This window comes from Vitis riparia, chromosome 9 (assembly GCF_004353265.1).
Source record: "Vitis riparia cultivar Riparia Gloire de Montpellier isolate 1030 chromosome 9, EGFV_Vit.rip_1.0, whole genome shotgun sequence".
NCBI classification, from domain to species: Eukaryota; Viridiplantae; Streptophyta; class Magnoliopsida; order Vitales; family Vitaceae; genus Vitis; species Vitis riparia.
Window position 1 is genome coordinate 5,737,223 of NC_048439.1, and position 21,789 is coordinate 5,759,011.

The 21,789-nt window shown below is 36.8% G+C and overlaps 2 protein-coding genes across 2 annotated transcripts; both read right to left on the reverse strand.

Annotated features, from left to right (window-relative positions):
- Window positions 1-12,021: 12,021 nt before the first annotated feature.
- On the reverse strand, window positions 12,022-13,652 carry LOC117921727 (disease resistance protein RPS5-like). Its single transcript, XM_034839692.1, has 2 exons — window positions 12,166-13,652; window positions 12,022-12,034 (listed from the first exon to the last, which is right to left on the reverse strand). Exons 1-2 carry the CDS (start codon window positions 13,650-13,652, stop codon window positions 12,022-12,024), a joined length of 1,500 nt encoding a protein of 499 aa, XP_034695583.1.
- Window positions 12,319-14,916, reverse strand: LOC117921728 (probable disease resistance protein At5g63020). Its single transcript, XM_034839693.1, has 4 exons — window positions 14,623-14,916; window positions 14,257-14,316; window positions 13,960-14,188; window positions 12,319-13,809 (listed from the first exon to the last, which is right to left on the reverse strand). The coding sequence occupies exons 1-4, from the start codon at window positions 14,914-14,916 to the stop codon at window positions 13,652-13,654; spliced, it is 741 nt and encodes a 246-aa protein (XP_034695584.1). The 3' UTR covers window positions 12,319-13,651.
- Between the last annotated feature and the right edge of the window lie 6,873 nt (window positions 14,917-21,789).

Here is a 21,789-nt window from a genome sequence, read left to right on the forward strand (position 1 = left end):
ACTGAGGTTGTGGAGACCTTAACCTCTATCCCATAGCATGATACGAACCAAGGTATCGACCATGACAACATTTCATAATGGACCAAACGCTCGCACTAAATTGAACCATAGGTTGAACTCGTGTGATGTTCGAAAATTGATTAAGCCCAAAAAGGGTCCTATGGTCGTGACATACAAAGGTCGGGTGCGAGCGACACCCCCAAAATATATGCAAGTGTTAAGGGACAAAATTGAAGGTCTACAACATCATGATATCTCATGAAATTGAGACAGTATCTCCTATTGGTGATCTAAAGGACGTGTGATCATGAAATCTGTGGCCACAGTAATTCCTTTAGTGGAATTTGACATATGTTTCTTAAAGCTAGAACATGTCAGTTGATCACATAATAAGTGGGATCTGTAACTCAAGGATTTGAGAGGTAATCTTGATAGGTGATAGCACTTCCTTATTAGATTATAGATACCATTTTATGAGGAGTCTACATGTAGTTGATAGTAGGTCACGGACCTAAGCACTTAGTGTTTCATTGTTATTTACATAAGATATTGAAGTTTAGTTGATTCTCTATAGTGAGATGTTGAATCAACTTCAGAATTGGATTCTGAGGGAGCCAATACTCTTATGGGTCCCAATGGTCCCCACTTTGAGCTCAAGTACCTTGTTAGCATAGATTATGAGGGATGGATTAGCTCTATGTTCACTTTTGTGCATAAGGACGTTTTGGTAATTATGCAATGTTACATAAGGGTAAGTAAACAAGGTTTCTAGATTGGGTTAATTGATTAATTAGTAGACTCTATTGGGTTAATTAATCAATTAGAACCCATTTTGGGCTAGATTAAGTGACCCAAACCTATATGGACTCAAGTCACTTAAGCCTAGTTAATTTCACTATAAATACCCCATAGGGGTTAAGGTTTCCATAACTTTTGTCTTCCACCATCCAGAGAGAAAGAGAGTCATAACCTCCATCCTCATTTCCTTTCCACTAGAAGTGTGCCAAGAACAAGGTTGAGTCATCGGGTAGAAGATCGTCGGTTTACAAGACTTCCAACAACTTCAAGGTCATCTTCAACACTTTGAATTTAAGATTTGGGAATACCTAAACCTAAAGGTTAGTGCTTTGACCTTAAAATTTCAATTTTAAAAAAATTGGTATTGCTTTTGTTACTTAGATCTAAGATGCCAACAAATTGATCTTCCAAGAAGACAACATCTCCACTTCTTATTACTTTCTTATCAATCGGATCCCAACATCTATAGCCAAATTCTTCATGGTTATATCCCAAGAAGATACATTGTTTTGTTCTACTATCAAATTTGGTTCTCTCATCTCTAGGATATGTACAAATGCCTTACAGTAAAAAACTCATAAGCAACATTTTTTTCTATCCATACATTTTTAGCACAACACCTTTTGAAGGATTTGAAGGCAAAAGTTATTAAGTCCACAACTATCCTCATTGTCTTTCTCCACAATACTTAAGCAAATTTGCATGAGAGAGCATGCACTTAATTATGTCATTAATTGATAATACAGTTGTGGACCCTCACCCGATCCACCGACCAGCTCGACTCGTTATTATAAAGGTGAAAGGGAAAGCTGGTTTTCGAGTTTTGAAAAATTCATCCCAGTGAGGAACAGTTTTGTTTGGAGTTACCACTTACTTTTTTATTTTTATTTTTAAATGGGGAAAATTTAAGTAAGAACAAAAACCCCAGCATGACTCAAGTCAGGAAAAAGCGGTTTGCGAAAACTAGATTCTGGTTTCGGGGATCAGGTTATCTATCAGGAAGGTACCTCATACGAGGTAGCACCCCTCTAGGCCCGGAACTCGATCTCTACTAATGAACTGGGTATATGGGAATATATGGGTCAAAGATCAAACAAACCTTGGGCTAAACAAATGACATGGATCACATAGACCCGCCTAGTATTTACCATGCACATACACTCAACAAGTCAAAATCAGAGTGCATACTTGAGGTCCCCAGCCAAACACTGCATAAGAGGTCAGTCAATAAGCTCAAATGCACAACAAATATACATAGCAATCATGCACCAAGCATTCATGTGAATTTCATTATCCAAAGTCGAAGTGCATACCTATGATCCCCAGCCATGCACTGCAAGGAAAAGGTGAGGCAAGTAATACAAGCATACAATATGCACTCTCAATCAAGCATCAAATCTCATACCCAAAAGGGAGGGAAGCAGGTCGAAATGAAATAAATGGTTTGCTTTCTTTTGCACACATTCCTCTAAATTCCATCAAACCAAACCATGCTCGCTTAATCCACATTCTTCCCATCCATGAAGTGGGCTCACATATCTAATCAAACTGAACTCTGACCCTAAAGGTGGTGATTCATGCCTAATTGGTGTCTTAGCTGATTCGTGTTCAGCTGGTGCTCCTTGATGGCGGGAGTAATCAAAAAAATTTATAACCTATTACACCATGAACTAGGGTAGCAAAGAAAAAGCTACTATAGCATAGTGGCTCTAGGATCGTTCACTGGGAAGGGTTTCCAAACTGAGAATGATACCAATTCAAAGTGAATTGGTGCTGTTTCATTTTAAGGTTAGCTTAAGAAATAAAACACAAACTTTGGTTGAAAAAGGTTTGGACTTAGATTAACAACACAGCAAGTGATGGAAATTACTTAAGAAGAAAAACATTCCTTGGAGATTCAGGTTCACAGGGGAGGTTCCTCATGCAATAGCATAGCTCCGGTCAGTTGGTTCAATTCCTCGCATTAGAGAATTAACATAAAGTCAATTCTCTAACAGGTGCTGCACAAATGCATCCCTCAATTGGATTTCAGCTTTAATTCTCTCACTGATGCAACTTGCAATGGTTCGAGCCTCTCACTTAGCCTTTACCATTCAAGGTGATCTTTAACCTTGGACTTCCTTTCACAAGCTCGCAATAGATAACTAATGGATGTCTCCTTAGAGTCCAAAAGCTTACCAAGTGTTGGCAATTCTAGAAAATCCTACCTTCAAGTCACCTCCCAGAGGCTCGCAAGGGGTAAACTAGTGCATCTCCATGGATAGAGATCACTTGCCTTACCAAGTGTTGGCCCAGGTGACTCCAAGGCGTTTTAAGTTAACTAAAAACGTAGAAACCATTCACGGGACACACTTTCTTTTCATTCATAGCTGAAACCACAAAGCTTCTGATTCTTGCACTTGGAACCTTTCCCAGCAACCTTAACTCCAAGGAACTAAAAGGTTTAGTTACTCATTCTCTGGGGAAAGCTCCTCAGAGAGTGCATAACTTAGGAAATGAAAACTACAATCAAAGTGAGAAGGTAAAGTAGAGCTCAAGCTCTGTATTTTACTTCCTTTGAAACTTTTACAAAAGGTTCATCACCCTCAAAACAGGCTCCTCGGGCTCTATTTATATCAAAATTACATTAATAGCTATTACATGGATATTTAGTCATTTTCCTAACTTAAAAGCTAAGGAATCCTATAATTGGTGGGATACAAGGAGAATTTGGGGATTTAGGCAACAAAAATCTGAAGAAAAATATCTCCAAGTGTCGGTTACAAATATCGGGAAGCACTAAGGACCATTTCGCAGGTGAAAAAGAGGTTTGCGAAATTTCGCAGACGAACAAAAAGGGCTGCGAAATCACTTCGCAGCAAATGGCTGATTCCGCAGCGCTGCGAAGTTGGCTTTCATCTTGTGGTGTTTGGCTTCCATCGCGTCATGAAACTTCAGGGGAAATCCATAGCACTGTGCAAAAAGACTGCGAAATCATTCCGCAACAAAAGGGTGATTTCGCAGCACTTTGCTAAATCCTTCCTTTAGCTTGGAGTGATTGGCTTCCAATGGCTGTAACTCCTTCATTTCAACTCCGAATTGCGTACCGTTTGAAGCATTAGATTGTTGACTTCCTAAGCTCTCAAATGACATATAGCATGCATAAATTGGACATCATGAAGTGCTCCAAAAGTGGTTGACATGACTGTCATCAAGAATGCTTCATGACTGGATTCTCTTTGCTTCCCCTCCTTGCATTTCAACTTTGCTTATGGCAAAGGGCTTCAAAGCTTTGATTCTTCATGCTTCTGCTCTTTCCATTTCTTTGCCAAGGATTCCATATAACTCTCCTCAATCTCATATTGCTTTGGTGATCAAAAAGCTATCAAAACACCAAAACTTAAGACAATTTGATTAGAATTGATTGCAAATGGGCTTTAACATGTTAATTGGGTTAAAAGGCAATAACTACTACTCAAAAGTGTTTAAAATGGTTAATAACAAGCTATCAAATAGCACTTTTTGAGTAGTAATCAGGTGGCCCACAAGTGCCTTGGAGCCTAAGGGCTTAAGCCACAACAAAAATGGGGGCAAAACATGCTAAAACTGGGGCTGCCTAGCAGAACTTATTGAACCGGTTCCCAACTAGTTCAAACAATTGAGAAAATTCTAAAACTTTACCAGAATATTCCTCTAAGAATAAGGAATCCAAAAAAAACGGCGCTCAATTCTGAGCCTGGATAAGGGAGAACTGACTGAAACAATGTAATGTGTTTATAAAATGGGGCTGCCTAGCAAAACCTGTTGAACCGGTTCCCAACCGATCCAACCAATTGATGAAAATTCTGAAACTTTACCATCAAATTCCTCAAAGAATAAGGAACCCAACAAAAAAAACAGTGCTCAATTCCGAGCCCGAATGAGAAAGAACAAGCCGAAACAATGCAACGTGTTCCTTGTAAAAGGCCAATCCCGAGCCAAAACTAAGGCCACAGAGCTCATTAATCAACCAACAATGCAGCCCCCCTGAACTCAAGAAACCCAGCTGAAAATTCGGCCACACGGACATCCACATGCAACCACCTAAAAGAGGCGCCGCCCATGCCATGGCGGCAAAGGAAGCCACCCGTTCGGGCATTAATCCATTAACACAAAACCTTCCAGAATTGGACAGACTTATCTCTTATATCCAAGCCTCTGTCATTCTCCAATATAGGCTCAAACACATAGACAAGGACTCTAACACCGTAAAAAAAAAAAAAAAAAAAAAAAGTAGAAAGCATAGATGAAAACATTAAAACAAATTCCCAAGGAATGATGAGCAAAAGATGAACATAAATAACCTCATTTTAGGGGTAGATTCATGGGCTGAAACGGGGGAATGATTCAAAACAGATTTTTAACATGAACAAAATCAAACGGGATCAATGGCATCAACTGAATGAAGAACATGGAAAATAGACAAATAACGAATTTCAACATAGCAATTTGTGGCCCTTTTCGTCCACACCAATCAATAAAACATTAAGCATTCTGAAACGACCAAAATGAGGAATTGAATATAAGCAAGAATTCTGAGAGTACTAGAAATGTACCCTGAAGAACCAGCCTTTGAGAGGTGTTCCTCAGCTTCAAGTGAGATTGATTCTCCTTCTGCAAAATCCACTCAAGACCGGTGATCACGATCTCTTTTTTTTCTTACCAAGGCAAACCAAAGAAATCATTTTTTTCCCTCAAGATCCTTTTTCCTTTCCCGTTCTCTCTATTTTTCTTTAAAAACCTTTCCCATTCTCTCCTCTCAAACCTCCATTTTTCTTTTCTTTTCTTCTTTTCTTTTCTTTCTCTCTAAGTGCCAAACTCTCAGAGACCCCTAGACTTTTCCCCCACGCTTTCAGTTCCTGTAGAGTCCCCCCAGGATCTCTCAAAAAACCCCATTTTTTCATCTCCAAACGTCTCCTCTTTCTTCCTTCATCCAAACTTTTTAATCCTCAGCATCCGCACCACACCATTTTCTTTCCCTTTCAGCTTTGAAAATCCCCACCTTCAGCCTCAAAACCCCAACTCATTTAGCTCTCCACTTCACGAGATGGGCAGCTGCCCCTCATAACTTCATAATTTCTTGCCTGCCAAGAATCCACATGGATTCAAGGTGGGTTGCAATCAACCTGAAATGGCCCAAATCGGACCTAAAACCATTCTCCAAACCTATCTGAAGCACCAAGGCTCGAACCAGCCTGAACAAGAGCACCAAAAATGCCAAAAACAGAGTCGTTCGCTAGCAGCCCCTACGAACCAGTCGACCGATTGGCAAAAAAAAACTTATCAAACCGGTTGAGCCAGTTGCCCAACCGATCGACCGGTTGAGAAAAATTCTCAAATTTTGACACAATGTTCCTTGAAGAATGAGGAATCCAAAAAAAAAAAAAAAAAAAAAAAAACAGTGCGCGATTCCGAGTTCGAATGAGGGAGATATGATCGAAACAAGCCCAAGTGCTCTGTATTCGAACCTGCTCCTATGAACTCCAACTGAACTGAAGTTTTGGGGAGACCTCACTTTCTTCTTTTAGCATGATATGGACAACTAAGGAATTGGTCATGACAGCACTCCCAAAATAAACTACACACTCACACAACATTGGACCGCAGATGAACCTACACAAGGCTCGAAAACCGATCAAGCCCAAAAGGGGGTCATGGCGGTGCCATATGGAAAAAATTGGGTGCATGTGACACCCCTAAGATAATGCAAGTGTCGATGGACAAAATTGAGGGTCTACAACGGTTCATTTTCTCTGCAACTCCATTATGTTTTGGTGTTTTTTGCATTGCCTTCTCATTCTTGATCCCATGAACTCTACAGTACTCCTCAAATAGACCATGTACTCTCATTGTTATCTACACATACACATTTTAGCTTCTTTCCTGTTTCCTTCTCAATAATAGCATGGAAAAATCTTTAAACTTTCAAGTACCAAGTTTTAGTTCTTAAAGAAAAGGCCAAACTTTTCTTAAAGTGGTCATCAACAAAATTGGCATAATATTGAGCACCACCATGACTCTTAGCATCCCATAGAGCACACATCAATATGAATCAAATCTAACACATTAGATTTTCTAGATTGAGGAAAACTTTTAAATGCAACTCTATGTTATTTTACTAGTAAAGAAATAAGTGCATACCTTTAGATCTACACTTTCCAAGCTAGGTATTACTTGTTTCTTAGAAACCTCATCCCATTTTCACTTAAGCTACTGAGACGACTGTGATAGAGTTCAATGGAAGAGCCATCAACAACAAGCACTTCTCTTTCATAAGAGTTGGTCTCCATCCTGTAAAGAGAGTTGTACTTCTTTGCCTTTACTATTACTAAAGATCCCATGGTAAGCTTCCATTTTCTTTTACCAAAATAATTATAATAGCCTTCCTCATAAAGTACATCGATGGAAATCAAATTAAGGCGGATATCTGGAATATATTTAACATTCTTCAAAATCAGCTTACACCTAGTATTAGTGTCTAAGTGAACATCTCCCATGTCGATAATTTTACACTCTACATCATTCCCCATCTTTACATGACCAAAATGGTTTGTAGTATAGGATGAGAAGTAATCACAACGGGAAGTTACATGGTATGAAGCACCAAAATCACAAACCCAATGAGTATCTTGACATGTGAGGTTAACAATGTCACTAGACAAATCATGCAAACATCACCATCAACTGTAGTTGCAACATTTTGTTTTCCTTCTTGTCATTGATTTTCTCACCATTTTGCTTTCTTTTAAAAACTATGTACCCAGACTTTTACGCCCTAGCTTATTGCAATGGAAACAAATAAAAGCTTTTCTTAACTTGGATTTTTCCTCATGACTTATCATGGTTATTAGAAGCTCTACTTTTGCTTCTCTCTTGCCTCTCTTAACAAGTGTCTACATTTGAATAGTTATCCCTTACTCCTTTCTCCTTTTTCCAATCTATATAACATGCTTTTCTTTACCATCTTTATGGTATAAATCGAAGCAAAATTGCTAAATGAAACAACAAGAGTTTTTCAAGTGTTTGACAAAGATCTTAATAAGATTAAAGCGTGTATCTCATCATTCAATTTCATCTCCATAGATGTCAACTAATTTAGTAGACCTTGGAAGGTATTCAAATGCTCTATAATAGGAGTTTCATCCTTGTATTCAAGTTCATAAGCTTTCTAAACAAAAAAACTTTGTTTTGTATAGTTTTTCTCTCATACATCTCCTAAATGCATTCCACAATACATGAGCATTAGTCTCATAAGCAACATGATTAAACACACTGTTATCAACCAATTACCTTTCTTTGCTAATTGTTTTCCTATTAAACTTTTTCCATTTCTCATCAGTCATATCGGATGGCTTAGCACTATTACCCAGATAGTGTCTTCTAAATCATGTCAAAATAACATATCCTTCATTCTTGGCTTCCAAATGGAATAATTTGAAGTCATTAGTCTCATCATAATATTAACTCCATTGGATTCCTCCATTTAATTAGCACAAGAAACCACCTTAAGAATAACCAAAAAAGCTCTAATACCACTTATTGGGAAAATTTTCATAAATAATAATTTGTCCTAAACACAAAACAATAGCAATAGAATGAAATAAACCTTTTTTTTTTTCCTTTTTTGTGTAATTAAACAGGCATTTGACGGGAAAATGCTAAGTTAACTATTTCTATCAAACTCCAAATCTAAGCTTTTAGATAATGTCTAATGAAATCTACATTGTTAGATGAAGGTATAAATAAATGAATCAAGTAGAAAAGTACAAAAGAATAGGTTTGTGGTACAAACAATGGAACCTAAAAATGTTACATGGCACCACCTCATTAAGGTACCTTTTCGGTGTGGTATCGAAAAAGTATCTTTCGATACTATAATATGATCAATTTATTTATTATACAAAAAAAAACGTATTAACTTTAAATGTATTTTTATTTTTTATTATTTTTAATATTTTTCTTAATTTTTTAACAATCAAATAGAACCTGAACTTATTTGACAAATAACTTTAAAATTATTGTCTCAAATGCATGATAGCAACCCTCTTTCATTTTAAAAATAAAGTTAAAAATATTTAACAAAGCACATAATTTTTTAAATAGTTAAAACCTATGAAAGCTAATTATCTTGGAAACTTTCATGGTCCATTTATTACACTCTTGTTTCCCCGTTTTATGTGGAGATATACTCTCTTATATTAAAATAAAATAAATTAAGAATCATGATCCCACTAAACACCTCTACTATGGGGTTTTCTAGCACGAGAAAAACAATTTTAAAAAATTAACTTATATAAAAAAATTCTAAAACTAGTATTGTTTATATCAAATTAATTAACACCTCTACTATATCTATACTATGGGGTTTTCTAGCACAAGAAAAACAATTTAAAAAAATTAACTTGTATAAAAAAAAAATACTAAAACTACTATTGTTTCCATCAAATTAATTAAATTTCACGAAGAATTTCTCATTTAAAAAAATGAGATTAATGTAAAAGTGAGTCATTTTTTTTAAAATATGATTTTAATATGAAAAGCGAACTCATTTTCCAAAACATGATTATATAAATAATCATATTAAAAATCAATTCATTTTTATTATTAAATTTATCTTTTGAAAAGATAAGTTTTATTGAAATTCAACTTTCTTCATCAAAAAACATCAACACTAAACTTATCTTTTTTCAAAATATGAGTTCATATTTTAACATTTAATTTATGTTTGAAAAAATGAGTTCAGTAAACACAAAAACAAGCCACCTCGATATACAATTGGTAGAGACACAACAATTATCACATACTTAACCAATTAACATTCAACAAAAACTATCATAAGAATCAAAGTAGAAAACTCAAACAATAAAAAACACAAAAGAATTACATGGTTTCGATTGATAATGCATCAATGCTATGTCCATGAGAGGGTCATGAAGAATCCTATTCTCAAAAGGGGAATTACATGGTTTAGATTGATAACACATCAATGCTACATCCACAAGAAGTTTATTGAGAATCCAGTGAAGACTTTGATCTACTGCTTCCTTTTGTACTCCAAAATTAACTTATGGAAAAAACTAGAAGCTTCTTCTGAATTCTATTTTCCAAAGACTTCTCCTAAAAGATAATAAAGTGTCCTTGAATTGCATAATTTTATTTATATAAATGAGATTTAGTTTAACAATGATTTTAAGAATTTGAATTTTATTCACATAAATAAATTAAAATTAGGCCCAAATTACAAAATACTACAAAAAATAATTGGTAACATGAATTCCTAATTAACTAGATCACATAAAGATCCAATAAAAAATAAAATAAATAAATAATAAAGAAAAATGAAATAATAAAATAAAAACAAAAGTAATGATAAAAACTATGATTTTACACCCTTACATGATAAAAAGAGTTTGATCAATTGTACACAACTAAAAAGTTCATAAAACATATTTTTATTTTAGTAATTTTATATACATGATAATAGCAAATCCAACTTGATCTATGTACTAGATTAATTTATGAAACAAGATTATTTTCTTTAACAATGTCATTAAAGAATAATATATCCAAATTTTGATTTAATCTCCAAGAACTTACAAAATTTATTCACAAAATGATTTCTTGATTAACATTGATATAGAACGTTGATTCAATCGTGCGTTCTCACATTTTTTTTTTAAATGAATCTCCTTATTATTTTTATAATACAAATAAAAATAATAATTCTTTCAATTTTTACAAATATTATTATGAGATTTTAAAGAAAGAAAGGTTTGATTACTTTTTAAAATACAACACATTTATAAAAGAGTTCAAGTTCAGTAATTTCAATAAATTTTATTTACAAAAAGAAGTTTCATTTTTAATATATATATATATATATATATATATATATATATATATATATATATATATTTAATTTGTTTTTTTATTTATAGAAAATATTCCAACCTGACTTCATTTACATGAAAATAATTTTGCAATTTTTATTTAGAAAAATAATCTTATAATAAAAATATTTGAATTCCACTTTGTTTACAAGAGAAAGACTTTCACATTTTATTAAAAAATTATTTAGTAATTTTATTTACAAAAAGTGAATTTTTATTAATATTTTTACAAATTAAAATATATTTTCCAATTTTATTTAAAAATGTTATTTTTAGAATTTAAAAAACGGTTTAGGTTTTATTTTATTTACAAAATAGTTCTCACAAGAGACTGATTTTACTATTTTTTTTTAGAAAAATAATGATTTTTACATATATAAAAAAGTGTAAAAAATAATTACATGGTTTTATTTTAATATTAAAGCTCGACTTACAAAGCTAAGGCCCAACATCTTATTGGAGTCAATGGCCCAAGCCTAAAGCTGTGTTTAGGTGGTTGTCCTTGATGTTGAACCAAAATACTTTCAAGCATGCCCAAATTGAAAATAGACTCGAGTTTTGGTTGGCACATGATACGAGCTGTTGGCAGTTTGTTGTAGGGAGAGTGAGTCGGTGGTACCTGTTCCCTCATGAGTTCCAACTTCTGTATGCCATCCACAAGCTGTGTTTAGGTGGTTGTCCTTGATGTTGAACCTTCTACCACCAGTATCTTCTTTCCCTTCGCTTCCCCTGTTTTGTGCAAGTAGTACCTTCCTATGAGTTGCTTCTTTTAATATTTAATAATTAAGTGTAAAATTTTCAATCTCATACAACACTTAATACCTGAGTGATGAATTGGATCGGCCAAGTATTGTGGAGAAAAATAATTGGCGAAAATCTCCTTCGTAGATCCATCCTCCCATTCCAAGCTTTCCCACCAGGTCAGATCTCCTTCAATTTTCTTTAAGCTCTTGGTGGCACTATTTGAATAGAATGGGAGGCTCCTTAGGCTCGGGCAATTGATCACAGAGATCACTTCCAATGAAGGCAAGTGTAAGGCCCCGAAAAGATCCTCCTCAGCACTGGCATGCCACCTAATACTAGAGATGCGAGTCTTGAGAATCCGCTGGTAATGGTGGGTATCACTACTGTCAAGGATTCACAGAATTGAACATTAAGCGACTCAAGGTGTACAGCATAAATAAGCCACATCAAGTGCTGCAATTGTGGACAACTCCAAATCTTTACATGACGAAGCCTGTGGAAGTGTTGTCTGCCTCTGTCTCTCAAATCAGGACTGAGCATATGATAAGATTCTTCAAATCCTTTACTTCCCTCATTTCCCACATCTTTAATGCACATTATATGCAATTGAATGACATTGAATATGACAAGAGTCTCCAAATAGCTCAGAAATTCTATGGATAGCTTGAGAAATATGAAATCTTTGCAGTCATGTAGACTTAATCTTCTTATGCACCTTAGTAGCTTGTCAGAGCTCTGAAATTTATCGAGAGCTACAACACTACAGAATGAGAGAGATATCTCATCCATAGATTCTATGGACTCCAATTCCTCCAACAAGTGTTCATGGTTAGAAGATAAAGCATTTCCATCATACATGCTAAACAACTGCAATGATGACAGACTTGATATCACATGTGGAGGAATTACAAATGGAGGCAAACCATCAAGTAACAAGCACCTCAGTTTTGTCAACTTCTTGATCCCAATCGGCAACTCTCTTATCTTTGTCATTGAAAGATTAATGTATTCCAAGTTCATCAATCCATCAATGCCATCAGGTAAGTTCGTTAAACAAGGTGTAGCTGACAAATCTAGAACCCTTATGAGAGGCATGAAGTGGAAGAATCCTCTTGGAAAGGTCCTCAGTCGGATACACTCCCTCACAAAGAGAGTCTGGAGATTAGAGCAATGAGGCGTTCCTGGGAGTTTCTCGATATTCCATCCCCACAATGATATCGTTTCTGCCTCCTTCCAGCTGGTAACCCTCTCAGCCTCAACATGCCCAAGAGATTCACGCACCAAAATCTTGTTTATCTTTTTTCCACATTCTTGACCTATCCATAGAGCCATGTCGTGTATCACATCGTGCATCTTGATACATTCTTTAAATCCATCACCCACCTCTAACAAGCATGCATTCTTTAGGTCTTCAATGATTTTGTGTCCTCGTCTGCGTGCTTCATATATGTCCACACCATAAAAAAACCCTTCCCCAATCCAATGTTCTATAAGCTCATCATTTCTAATTTCATATCCCTTTGGAAAAAAAGAACAGTATATGAAACAAGATTTGGTGATATCATCTCTTAAGTTCTCATAACTGAATTTCAAAACATTATACAACTGACCCTCCATACCTGAAATTTCCACTGGGAATTTCTCCAGTTCTTGGATTGCTTGATCCCATTCATGGAGAGAATTCTTATTAGCCATTGCTCTTCCAACAGTAATAAGGGCAAGCGGCAAGCCTTTGCACCACTCTGCCATCTTTTCAGAAAGCCGTGATATATCAGGGTGAGAAGTTAGAGTGTTCTCGCCGACTTTCTCCAGGAACAAAGCCAAGGCTTCTTCCTGTGCCAAACACTCTACCCTAAATATCCTTTGAACTTCCATTTCATTGCATATTTCCTGAATTCGAGTTGTGATTATTACTTTGGACCGGTTTCGAATTTCTGGAAGAGGAACTCCTATTTTTGAGAGATCAAGTCGTTGCCATACATCATCTAAAAGTAGCACAAACCTTCTTGTTTTCATGATGTTGAATATTTCTGTAGCCCTTTCATCCTCTGTTCTACCCTGCCACATGCTATCTGGGATTTGTAATTTATTTCGAATCACCTCTTGAGCAGCTTTCACACTTGCTTTCTCGGAGACAGTAACCCAAATCACTGTATCAAATTGGTGACTTGTTTTGAGGAACTCGTTATTGATTTTCTTCATTAGTGTTGTTTTCCAACACCGCCTGTTCCGTATAATGCAATAATTCCTGCTTGATATCCAGTAAGGCAGCTGCAAACTGTCTCATACAACGAATCTAAGCCCACGGTATGCCCAAGAGGCATTTCATCTACAACAGCATGAGGCAACCTGTCTTCCCCTGCATAGAAATGTTCTATAAGATTATAGAACATTCCTAATTACATATTTCCTGGGAAATATAAAGCAATATATGAAACAAAGTTTGGTGATTCATAGAGTAAGCTATTATAACTTAGCTTCAAAACATGAAACAATTGATCCTCCATACCTGAAATTTCTTCTTTTATGAGGTCCTCCAGCTCTTGTGTTAACTGTTCCCATTCCCTGACAATCTTGCAGCCAGCCAATGTTCGTCCAGCCATTATGATGGCAGATGGCAAACCTTGGCATCTCTCCAAAGTGCTGTGGGCAAGCTGTTGTATCCCGGGACTAGAATTTAGAGTATCCTCTCCGACGAGCTCGCTGAATAAAGTCCAGGCTTCTTCACATGCCAAAGGCTTTACTAGAAATACCTTTTAGCGTCCATCTCACTGCATATTCTCAATGATCGAGTTGCGATTATTACTTTAGACTTGTTTCGAGCATCAGGAAGAGGAACTCCTATATCTGAGAGATCAAGTGGTTTCTGTACATTGTCTAAAAACAGCAAAAACCTTTTTGTTTTCATGATTTTGAATATTTCTATAGCATTTTCATCCTGACTTCTATTTTGCCACATGCTATCAATGATCTGTAATTTGTTTCCAATCACGTCTTGAGCAGCTCTCACGCTTGCTTGCTTGGACAGTGAAACCCAAATCACCGTATCAAAGTCGTGTCTTGTTTCGAGGAGAGCATTGTTGATTTTCTTCATTAGTGTTGTTTTTCCAATTCCGTGTTTTCCATATAATCCGACAATTCCTATTGAATCTTGAGCGAGGAAGCTTCACACCTTCTCATACAAGGAATCTAAGCCCACGGTACGCCCAAGAGGTAATTCATCCACAACATCACGAAGCAACCTGTATGCCACAGTTTCAAAATCTCCTCTGCTTGTTAGATCCCTCACCCGCGTGATTTTTCCACTCACTCTCTTTCCAAGCTTGTAGCTCGACCGAATATTACAATATCTTCCAAGACAAACCTTCTCTAGTGCTCCATCCCCTTCTTGGAGAATTGCAGCCACTTCACTGTCCTCCTTACCAACGTCCTGAAGCCAGCCTTCCACTTCCCTTCTGGTTGTCATATGTTCTTGCTTTCCAAGTTCCACTCTTGTCCTTACATCTTCACTTCGAAGGTTCTGTTGGGCTTTGTGGAGCCTAGTTTTGTTTGATCCAATTTGACGACCCGACCCGAATAATATTGCATGGCTTTTTAATGGGAGATTTATTGAGGCCTGTTGGGCCGTTTAGCCCATTGTGGAACCACCCTTTATGATTAGGGTTTTTTAGTGTGGTGGGGTTGTCGTGTTATATATATAGAGAGAATATTGTAGCCGCTAGGTTGTACTCTGAATTCTTCCCTGATAATAGTGATATCCCTGCAACTCCGTGGATGTAGGCAAATTGCCGAACCACGTAAATACTGTCTTGTGCGTGTGATTATCTTTTCTTTGGCGTGTGTTTTCTTTAATTTTGTTTCTCACGGGTTGGGAATTCGGTTTAATTCCCTACAACTGGTATCAGAGCCTAGGGTTAGGTTTGAGTGGGAGCAATGGCAGAGGAAGCAGGAAAGGCGTCTGGAATAGAAAAGTTTGATGGCACAGACTTTGCGTATTGGAGGATGCAGATTGAAGATTATCTCTATGGGAGGAAATTGCATCTGCCTCTTTTGGGGACAAAACCTGAGAGTATGAAGGCTGAGGAATGGGCGCTTCTTGACAGACAGGTTCTAGGAGTTATTAGGTTAACTCTGTCTAGGTCTGTTGCACATAATGTTGTAAAGGAGAAGACCACAGCAGATTTGATGAAGGCTTTGTCCGGTATGTATGAAAAGCCGTCCGCAAACAATAAGGTGCATCTGATGAAGAAATTGTTTAATTTGAAGATGGCAGAGAATGCATCAGTAGCACAACATCTGAATGAATTTAATACAATCACAAATCAATTGTCGTCTGTAGAAATTGATTTTGATGATGAGATTCGTGCTCTGATCGTCTTAGCTTCTTTGCCAAACAGTTGGGAGGCAATGAGGATGGCAGTAAGCAATTCTACGGGAAAGGAAAAGCTCAAGTACAATGATATACGAGATTTAATTCTGGCTGAGGAGATTCGCCGAAGAGATGCAGGAGAAACCTCAGGATCTGGTTCTGCCCTAAACCTTGAGACAAGAGGCAGAGGTAATAACAGAAATTCAAATCAGGGTAGATCAAATTCCAGAAATTCTAATCGAAACAGAAGCAAATCTAGATCAGGCCAACAAGTACAATGTTGGAATTGTGGGAAAACAGGTCACTTTAAAAGGCAATGCAAAAGCCCTAAGAAGAAGAATGAAGATGATTCTGCTAATGCTGTAACAGAAGAGGTACAGGATGCATTACTTCTTGCAGTAGACAGTCCACTTGATGATTGGGTTTTGGATTCAGGAGCTTCGTTTCATACCACTCCACACCGAGAAATCATACAGAATTATGTTGCAGGTGATTTTGGTAAGGTGTATTTGGCTGATGGTTCAGCCTTGGATGTTGTGGGTCTGGGAGACATCCGGATATCGTTGCCTAATGAGTCTGTTTGGTTACTGGAGAAGGTTCGACATATTCCTGACCTGAGGAGGAATCTGATTTCTGTTGGACAACTTGATGATGAAGGACATGCGATATTATTTGTTGGTGGTACTTGGAAGGTTACAAAGGGAGCTAGGGTATTGGCTCGTGGAAAGAAGACTGGTACTTTGTATATGACCTCATGTCCAAGAGACACAATTGCAGTTGCTGATGCAAGTACTGATACAAGCCTATGGCATCGTAGACTTGGTCACATAAGTGAGAAAGGGATGAAGATGCTGTTGTCAAAAGGAAAACTACCAGAATTGAAATCCATTGATTTTGACATGTGTGAAAGTTGCATCTTAGGAAAACAAAAAAAGGTAAGCTTCTTGAAAACTGGCAGGACACCGAAGGCTGAAAAATTGGAACTAGTACACACTGATTTGTGGGGGCCTTCTCCGGTTGCATCCCTAGGAGGTTCAAGGTACTACATCACTTTTATTGATGACTCAAGTAGAAAGGTATGGGTTTATTTTCTGAAAAATAAATCTGATGTATTTGAAACTTTTAAGAAGTGGAAGGCCATGGTTGAGACAGAAACAGGTTTGAAAGTAAAATGTTTGAGGTCAGATAATGGAGGAGAGTACATAGATGGAGGGTTCAATGAGTATTGTGCTGCACAGGGAATTAGGATGGAGAAGACCATTCCTGGGACACCACAGCAGAATGGTGTGGCTGAGCGCATGAATAGAACTCTCAATGAGCGTGCTAGAAGTATGAGGTTGCATGCTGGACTACCAAAAACTTTTTGGGCTGATGCTGTTAGTACTGCAGCTTACCTGATAAACCGAGGACCATCAGTTCCCATGGAATTCAGACTTCCTGAGGAGGTTTGGAGCGGTAAAGAGGTGAAGTTTTCACATTTAAAAGTTTTTGGTTGTGTTTCTTATGTTCATATTGATTCTGATGCTCGTAGCAAACTTGATGCAAAGTCAAAAATATGTTTTTTCATTGGCTATGGTGATGAGAAATTTGGCTATAGGTTTTGGGATGAACAAAACAGGAAAATCATCAGAAGTAGAAATGTGATATTTAATGAACAGGTTATGTACAAGGACAGGTCAACTGTAGTGTCAGATGTTACAGAGATAGATCAAAAGAAATCTAAGTTTGTCAACTTAGATGAATTGACTGAAAGTACTGTCCAGAAGGGGGGTGAAGAAGATAAGGAGAATGTAAATTCACAGGTAGATCTGAGTACACCTGTAGTTGAAGTTCGCAGATCTTCCAGGAACATTAGACCTCCGCAGCGTTATTCACCTGTTTTAAATTATCTCCTGTTGACTGATGGCGGTGAGCCAGAGTGTTATGATGAAGCCTTGCAAGATGAGAATTCAAGCAAGTGGGAGTTAGCCATGAAGGATGAGATGGATTCCTTGTTAGGGAATCAGACATGGGAATTGACTGAATTGCCAGTAGGAAAGAAGGCTTTGCACAACAAGTGGGTATACAGAATAAAGAATGAGCATGATGGTAGTAAACGTTACAAGGCCAGATTAGTTGTTAAAGGGTTCCAGCAGAAGGAGGGCATTGACTACACAGAGATATTTTCTCCAGTTGTGAAAATGTCAACAATCAGACTTGTACTAGGAATGGTGGCTGCAGAAAACTTACATCTTGAGCAGTTAGATGTGAAGACAGCATTCCTTCATGGTGACTTGGAGGAAGACCTTTACATGATTCAGCCAAAAGGGTTCATTGTTCAGGGACAAGAGAATCTAGTCTGCAAACTGAGAAAAAGCTTGTATGGCCTTAAACAAGCTCCTAGACAGTGGTACAAGAAGTTTGACAGTTTTATGCATAGAATTGGGTTCAAGAGATGTGAAGCTGATCACTGTTGCTATGTTAAGTCTTTTGACAATTCTTACATCATATTACTGTTGTATGTGGATGATATGCTTATTGCAGGGTCTGACATTGAGAAGATTAATTATCTGAAGAAGCAATTGTCCAAACAATTTGCAATGAAGGATTTGGGAGTTGCAAAGCAAATCCTTGGTATGAGAATCATTAGAGATAAGGCTAATGGTACATTGAAGCTTTCACAATCAGAGTATGTGAAGAAAGTTCTCAGCAGGTTCAACATGAATGAAGCTAAACCAGTGAGCACACCCTTGGGGAGCCATTTCAAACTAAGCAAAGAACAGTCACCGAAGACAGAAGAAGAAAGGGACCATATGAGCAAGGTGCCCTATGCCTCAGCTATTGGTAGCTTGATGTATGCTATGGTGTGTACAAGGCCAGACATTGCACATGCAGTGGGAGTTGTGAGCAGATTCATGAGTAGGCCTGGAAAGCAGCATTGGGAGGCAGTCAAGTGGATTCTAAGATATCTGAAGGGTTCATTAAATACATGTCTTTGCTTCACAGGTGCAAGTTTGAAATTGCAGGGTTATGTAGATGCTGATTTTGCTGGTGATATTGATAGTAGAAAGAGTACTACTGGGTTTGTTTTTACTCTAGGTGGTACAGCTATATCATGGGTTTCAAATCTACAGAAGATTGTTACTTTGTCTACTACAGAAGCCGAGTATGTTGCAGCAACTGAAGCTGGAAAGGAGATGATTTGGCTACATGGTTTCTTAGATGAATTGGGTAAGAAGCAGGAGATGGGCATTCTACACAGTGACAGTCAGAGTGCAATTTTTCTTGCCAAAAATTCGGCTTTTCATTCAAAGTCGAAACATATACAAACAAAATACCACTTTATCCGTTATCTTGTTGAGGATAAACTGGTAATACTTGAGAAGATTTGTGGATCTAAGAACCCTGCAGACATGTTGACTAAGGGTGTCACTATTGAGAAGTTGAAGCTGTGCGCAGCTTCAATTGGTCTTCTAGCTTGAGGACAGGAGGATAAGTTGTAGGGATGAGGGATTGTTTCTTGGAGGATAGCGGTTTGATGTTGGTGATTGGACTAGTCTCCAAGTGGGAGATTTGTTGGGCTTTGTGGAGCCTAGTTTTGTTTGATCCAATTTGACGACCCGACCCGAATAATATTGCATGGCTTTTTAATGGGAGATTTATTGAGGCCTGTTGGGCCGTTTAGCCCATTGTGGAACCACCCTTTATGATTAGGGTTTTTTAGTGTGGTGGGGTTGTCGTGTTATATATATAGAGAGAATATTGTAGCCGCTAGGTTGTACTCTGAATTCTTTCCTGATAATAGTGATATCCCTGCAACTCCGTGGATGTAGGCAAATTGCCGAACCACGTAAATACTGTCTTGTGCGTGTGATTATCTTTTCTTTGGCGTGTGTTTTCTTTAATTTTGTTTCTCACGGGTTGGGAATTCGGTTTAATTCCCTACAGGTTCAGTAGCTCCATTTCCTTTCTCAAGCTTTCAAGATTTTCTGGGAGACCACGGATATGGGAGGCACGCGTGACGGTGCAATCGAACAGATGAGTGGCAATAGTTAAGATTGGGCTCACACAATCCATGCTCTCAGGAACCTGAAAAATAAACACCTGAAATTCAAGAAATTAGAAAGACAATGATGAGAAAGAAGGCTGCTAGGGAGCAATACAAAAGGAGATTAATACTGTTTGGTTCTGCGGCTGGAAGAGCGCGATGACCATAAGAGACAAGACTAGGGAAGACTATGCACGGAGACTTTCTATCCTTCTATGGCTTTAATGTCATATAGAGGGGCCCAAATGGTATGAAGCTTTTTTCTTTTTTTTTTTAAATGTTTACAGCTAATTTTAAGGGAGATTTGGGCATGGTTTTTCAAACCGATTAAAAACTGTGTTTAAGTTAAAAAATAAAAAATAATTTTTAATATTTCATAAAAATAAAGGTGTTTATTAAATTGTTTTTAAAAGTAGTTTTTAAAAATAAAAAAACAAAAAAATTAAACTTGTTTAATGTTTTTAAAAATAATTTTTTTATTTTGGTTTTGTAAAAACATTGTAATTCAATTTATATAATATAAATTTAATTCAATTTAAGTTTTATTAAAAATAAATAGTTTTTAGTAAAACATGAATAATAATATTATAATAAAATCATAAATTATATTTTTTATAAGAAAAAAATACACAGAACTTCATCTTCTCAAACTTAATATATTTTATGAATTTCTTTGAAATGAGGTCAAGGTCTTCATCTTCTCTCTTGTTCATCATAAATTGTTGAAAATTCAAATACAACATCATTCTCCTTCTCTTCAACCCTTTGATGCTTGTTCATATTAATATCATGAGTCATAAGTGACCCATGAGTTCTTCAAGAGGAAGATTAGTGACATCCCTTTGCTTCTTGAATTGCTATCACCTTTACTTCTCACTTCTTTGTAGGAGACTTTTGGATCTTCATGACCTTTTCAACTTCAATATAGATCTTCTCAAAGCTTGAGGTTCATTTATGATCCGCATGAACCTAGAAAGCATCTCACTAATCAAAGAATTAATATCAACTTAGCTCTTGGATCAACTTAGGAGAGTTAGGTATATAAATAAAGAATGTAATGCATTAAAATTCTAGTACACCGACAATTTCACAAAGAAATCCTAAAGTTGAACTAGAAATGCACTCTTTTTGAAATCTTCTTCTTCTTCTTAATTTCCTTTTTAGGCTTGATATATCTTATTAAAATTCATTTGTGATCTCCATGAAGCTAGTTCAGTTTTATATATGAGATCTAGGCTTGGGATGGGAAGATTGTCTTGTGTTAGATTTGTTACATAGATAACCAATTAATATTCAGCCAAAACTATCCTAAGAATCGAAGTAGAAAAAGACACAAAAGAATTACATGACTCATAGTGTCAATACATCAATGCTACATCACTGTCCGCCATCCACCACCTTGAAGCCTCCTCCACTCGTTAGAGCAGCCACTTGTTGTACATAGCTTTCTGACCACTTTCTTTCCCAACTTGTTGCTGGAGATGCAACAATAGGACCGCCACCATCTCCTATTAATTCATTGACTTGTGTTGCCGCAGCTTCTACCCTGGAAAGCCCCCCTGTACTTGATCCAAACGCTTCCTTTGTTGCCTCTCAGCCATATCGACCTTCCTTCTCAGGTTGTTCTTTAGCTCACTGAACTTTAATTTGCAGTACTGCAGCTCTTAAAGCCTCCAGATTTTCTCCAAGCTTACATATCTAAGTTGCCTTCCTGCCACTATAACCCCAGCAACCATCAACTATGTCCTCACTTGAATATTATAAAGATCAAAAATATTTCATAACTAAAACTTAAATAAAATAAGAACAAAGCATAAAATTTTAATTTCAGTTTATTTTATTTTCTTCCACTTTTCACTTTATTTCCCTCGTTACAAACCAAACACAGTCTTAAAGACTTGTATTCTTAGGGGACATTTGAAAGTGACTCTAAGAGCATTAAG